A 5,750-nucleotide genomic window follows, 5' to 3' on the forward strand; every position below is an offset into this window, starting at 1 on the left:
TCTGATTTGCTGTTTAATTTATATATTTAAAGATGCACTATGCAGTATGTAATGCAAGTATGAAAGTAATCATTTATCATCATTTTATCATTTAACATTCACTGCAAATAAAAGATAGAAAAAACTTTGAAATAGAAACATTTGACACAAAAAGGTGCACGCAAATGCCAGAGTTTATTAAAAAGAAATCATTTTTCAGTGGGTAACACTATAGTTTTAGTACATGACCACCTGTGTTCAGATTTTGTCAAGACTTTTTGCTCTTGTTTTGGTACTTTGGCATTGCTATTAATTGAATGAACCCATTTTATGTGACTAAGAGCGAGGAGAAGAGTGAGCAAATGTAATGGATGTGGATTTCATTGCAGTAAACTATAAACACCTTGTTTTACACTTCTCTTTACAACAGGTCCAAATAACAGGTGCTCTTTTTTTTTTGGCTGTTTGAAACCATTTGACCACATATTCATTAAGATTTTTTTTTTGAACAATGTATTTGATAATGTATTTGATTACTGTGTCTGATCCTATTACAGGAGATGCACAGCTATCAATTATTTCTTTAATTCTGACCGCACATATCAAAAAAGATCTAATCGAATATTATCAGAATCACAAGGAACCGATGAAGCGATGGGACAGACTACGCCAACTGGTCGACCACAAAAAGGTACTTTCTTTTTTTTTGTACATCCCATTTGCAGCTACAGTGAAATCTATACATTTGCATGAAACAGTTCAGTTTTTCATTGTATTTTATATATATATATATATATATATATATATATATATATATATATATATATATATATATATATATATATAAATATATATATATATATAAATATATATGTGTGTGTGTGTGTGTGTGTGTGTGTGTGTGTGTGTGTCTTTGTGTGTCTTTGTGTGTCTTTGTGTGTCTTTGTGTAGTCGAGTAGCAAGAAGGGAGGCCAGTACTATGATAAGGAGATCATGCTGCAGTACTGTTACCCACGTCTGGATGTCAATGTCAGTAAAGGAGTCAACCATTTACTGAAGAGCCCCTTCAGCGTTCATCCCAAGACAGGTCCGATCAAATTTATCCATAGTACTAACTTTATTAAGAATCATTTAAGAAATGAAAGCATTCATGAACTGCCTTGATATTTTAAGGCATCTATAATGTTATCCAGATTTTTACATCAATAACCATCATATTTAGAAGTAAATGTCTGTCCTGTTTTTACCCCCTCTCAAATCGCAACAAACTGAATAGTCGTGGCAGATTGTAGAATCATCTAGAGCAGTGTTTCTTAACCACGTTCTGGAGGACCACCAACACTGCCTGTCTTGGTTGTCACCTTTGTCTGACACACCTATTACAGGTCTTTCAGAGACTGTTAATGAGCTGATGAACTGAATCAGGTGTGCTTTTATACTTACAACTTGCTGGGATCCGGTTCACTTCTGATATGAATGCAGTCGTACTAAATAACGGAAGTGAAATGCCAACTGTACAACAAACTAGTTTTCTTATTGTTCATTCATGTGTGTGTGTCTGTTTATCACCTACCTTGGTGACAAGGTACTTCCTTTCATTTTAGTCACAATCATACAGTATAGAACGTACTTTTCTAACAGTAGAGTATTAAATTTTAAATTCTAATGCAGTACCTTCCAAGTAGCAGGCGATTTCAGATGCAGCCATGGAAAATCCAGAAGCTCCAGGAACGTGGTTGAGAAACACTGATCTAGAGTTTTCTTTATTTTGACACATTCATTTTAAATATGCAGCTAAGAAAAAACTAATTAGAATTTTTCTTGATGGGTCAAGTAAAAATATTTACTCCTGGACCGACTGGGACTTTAGAAAAAAATCCTTAGGCTTTTTTTTTTTTTGCTCTGTACAAGTCTGCAATTTAACTTATAATGGTCTTAAATTTGATTTTGTGAAACCTGCAGAAACCCTGGTTTGACAGCCTACATTCTTTATAGATGAACGCTTCTGTGATTTAGGTTTAAACATTTGAATACATATAAAAAGATCAGTAAAAACACACCAATAGATCACATTATAAAAACAGTTGCTCACACTTGAGTGGTGCAATGTAGTCAATGTAGCCAATATCATGCCCAACTGAGCATGGTTTCTCTACTTTCATTCAGTTTGTTCCTCACCGCTGTCGTCACTGACTTGCTTGGTTGGGACTTGTGGAACTGCACATCGATAGATTTGCTATTCACTATTTGGACTTTCAGCAGTGAAATTTAAACCTCACTGAACTGAACTGAACTGAACTTCAACTCTAAAAACTGGACTGACACAGTTTCAATTTACTATGATCATCTGTGACGCTGCTTTGACATAATCTACATTGTAAAAGCGCTATAGAAATAAACATGAATTGAATTGAAAGTTAGCAGGAGATCTGTTGTAAAATTAAGTAACAAAGCGCCAATTTTTTTCTGACATTGCCTGAAACTTTTATTATTTTTACATTATTGAAGATAATGTTTATTCGATTTTTCCTAATTTAAGATCAGAAGTAAGACAATGAATAGAAATCAACAGCATCATCTTGTTCTCTTCAGTTTCTGCTTGCATCTGTGTTTGCCTTTCTCATGCTTTATATATTCATCAGTGGGTGGAGCTTAACAGGAAGTGATGTAGATGGAGGTGTTGATCTTTTGTGGAGGCGGGGTTTAGTCACACTGTCAGATACTACTGTAATAAAGGCACATTTCACAGTCGTTATGCCAGATTGAATTCAATATACGTAGTTTTTTTTTTGCTAACAAGAACGTTTGGAGTTCTGAATAAAAATATCAAGAGAATTTTCGTTTCTTAGACAATAATCCATTTGAAAAAATCATGCTGGTCCTAAATCTTTAAATAGAGTACATTATTTATATTATTGTTCTTTTTCTGTCATTTGCTTTAAAACATCTTTTTTTTTGTCATTATATCCTTTAGGTCGAATCTCTGTTCCAATTGATTTGAAAGAACTGGATACATTTGATCCTTTTGAGGTTCCTACAATCAGGTAAACCCTTATTAAACACGTGTTAATTTTTGCCGTATTATTCTATAATAAATTTGCAGGACAATAAAAATGCTTCTTAATATTCATAAGACTGAAGATGTAAGTGTCAATGCTCTCTCTGTAGTCTGATCTGTAGGGAGCTGGAGAAACCCAGAGCAGATGAAGCAGAGGATGAGGACGTAAAGGACAAGGAGAATGAACAAGAAGCTGCAGAGCGACGCAGAATCAGAGGTGAGCACAGCTGGAAAAACTGTTCACCATTCAGCCTTAATTCTGTGGACATGTTCTGAGATCTAAACACAGTTTTGGGTTATTTGTAGACTACAAGCGCACCAGCCTGGCCAAATATGTGAAGGTCTTAGATCGCTTTCTGGATTCAATGGCTCGATCTCGCAAAGGAGAGATGCTGAAGAAGAGTGGTGAGTTAAAATGAGGTGTTTCAGGTTAGCAATGAGTTGAGTGAATGTCCAAAATCCCTCCCTGACGTTAGACAACTTTACACTTTTGACACTTACTTGTTGCACAGAAGTAATACTCATGCTTTTTCCTTGTGTATTTATCACATAGGATTTTCCACTTCTGTTTAGCCTCGTCAGAAGTGTGCTAGAAATAATTACAAGCAATAAAAAGCAAATTAGGAGAAATTAAACTCTCCAAAAATATGACACTCTTATGCCTGCCATTTTGCAAGTCGGTCAACATACTCGCATTACTTTTGTTTAGTCATGAGTATGCCCACACGAAACCGCAGATTTTAAGCTCTTCATTGAGTCTATATGTATTGCGTAAATGTGTGAATTTATATTTATTTAGTTTTTTAATTAATTTCACTAATATTATTGTGATATAATATTAAAATGTTCATATGATTTATTTACAATAGTTTGTAAAGTAATATTTTCTGTCTTTTAATAGATATATGAGAGACTTGCTTTGTTTACCAAATAAGTTATATCTAATTGGATTTGCATAATAAACGTTAGAAATGTATTATTGGTTGATTTCATGTTAAGTTTTTAGTTGTGATTCTCCTAAAATCATTTCACATGAATCCACAGATTTTGTACAAAATTCTCTGCAGAAATAGCTAAAAATGTCTGGAGATTCTGCCTGGCCCTAGTCACGGTGTTAAACGTCACTGATAATTGCTTGCAAAATTTGTCTCGCTGTGCAATTAAAACTTAATTGAAGGCTTTACAAATGGATTAGTGATGCTGGATGTCAATTATCAATAGTGATGCACCAGAATACAAGTTCAAAAGCTATTTTTTTAGAATACACTTTGCTGGCTTAATTAAATGTGAACTTTAAAAATATAATAATAATAATGGCGACGCCGTGGCGCAGTAGTTAGTGTTGTAACACAGCAAAAAGGTTGCTGGTTCGAGCCTCGGCTGGGTCGGTTAGTGTTTTTGTGTGGAGTTTGCATGTTCTTCCTGCGTTCGTGTGCATTTCCTCTGGATGCTCCAGTTTCGGTAAAGGTGAATTGAGTAAGATTAATTGTCCGTAGTGTATGAGTGTGAATGAGTGTGTGTGTGGATGTTTCCCAGAGATGGGTTGCGGCTGGGAGGGCATCCGCTGCATAAAACATGCTGGAAGTTGGTGGTTCGTTCCGCTGTGGCGACCCCGGATTAATAAAGGGACTAAGCCGAAAAGAAAATGAATGAATGAGTGAATAATGAATAATAATAATAATACGTCCATTCATTTAACTTATTAACTTATAACAGATTTGACCTAAACACAAATTTTAGGTAATGAAAATAAACTGTGGTACAAAAACCTTTAAGACATCACTTTAAGACTGTTTTAATATATATTGTTTTATTTTAATTTGTTAGTGAAATATTAACATTTGCAAAATAACAATTTGGACAATTAAAATTATTCCAAAAATCACTCATATAAATATAATAAATGTGTAATAAAGTGCATTTATTTAGCAAAATGCTAGCTAATGTCATAATGTGTTTCAAATCTGATTTAATGTAATCTGTAGCAAAAATCAAAAAAGTGTTCATACTTTACAAGTGGTACATGCAGCATCACATAAATCAGGGGTGTCAAACTCAATTCATGGAGGGCCGCAGCCCTGCACAGTTAGGTTCCAACCCTGCTCCAACACACTTACCTGTAGGTTTCAAACAAGCCTGAAGGACTCAATTAGTTTGATCAGGTGTGTTTAATTAGGGTTGGAACTAAACTGTGCAGAGCTGCGGCCCTTTTGGAACTGAGTTTGACACCTGTGACCTAAATGATTTGGTTTGTCTTTAGGGTCTTTTTTTATTCATAAAATAAAGTCCAGAAATTTGTAATTGGCCATAGTTCAAAATAATGACTGGCTGCACAATGTAATTGTTGTATTTGATTTTTGCAGATCTTCAGAAGGATTTTTAAGGCAGAAGAGCTGTGACATCAATAACAACAGCCCATCTGCTTCTGAAGAGATGGACACTTTACTTCTCTGAACCATATCTTGAGGGATCAAATGATGTATGAAACAATGCCATTTATTTTTCTGTAATAACTGCTCCTTTACTTTTCTAATAGAAATATTTCCTTTTTCAATTGTAAATCAGATTTAGTTTTCACTATTTTTTCCACCAGCTTATTAAACAGAAATACACAATAAAAATTTGTATAAAATAAAAATCTCTTCCTATATTAGTCTGATTAAAATGAAATGTGACACATCAGTAGGCGGTAGCTGAATGAAACGATCAACCA

The 5,750-nt window shown here is 34.3% G+C and overlaps 1 protein-coding gene across 3 annotated transcripts in view; it reads left to right on the top strand.

The window, feature by feature from the left end:
• Positions 1–5,675, top strand: part of prim1 (DNA primase subunit 1) — a 9,728-nt gene extending 4,053 nt beyond the window's left edge. The window contains exons 1-7 of one of the 3 annotated variants that reach the window (XM_087305056.1): positions 1–422; positions 537–670; positions 931–1,066; positions 2,954–3,023; positions 3,148–3,254; positions 3,344–3,442; positions 5,401–5,675. The exon at positions 1–422 is cut by the window's left edge and continues 222 nt beyond it. In XM_087305056.1, coding sequence (XP_087161182.1) covers positions 347–422; positions 537–670; positions 931–1,066; positions 2,954–3,023; positions 3,148–3,254; positions 3,344–3,442; positions 5,401–5,420 — 642 coding nt within the window. In that variant the 5' untranslated portion in view covers positions 1–346 and the 3' untranslated portion in view covers positions 5,421–5,675. 3 annotated transcript variants of the gene reach the window in all.
• The last annotated feature ends 75 nt before the right edge of the window (positions 5,676–5,750 follow it).

Source organism: Danio rerio, chromosome 23 (assembly GCF_052040795.2).
Source record: "Danio rerio strain M-AB ecotype USA chromosome 23, GRCz13ab, whole genome shotgun sequence".
In the NCBI taxonomy this organism is placed as follows: domain Eukaryota; kingdom Metazoa; phylum Chordata; class Actinopteri; order Cypriniformes; family Danionidae; genus Danio; species Danio rerio.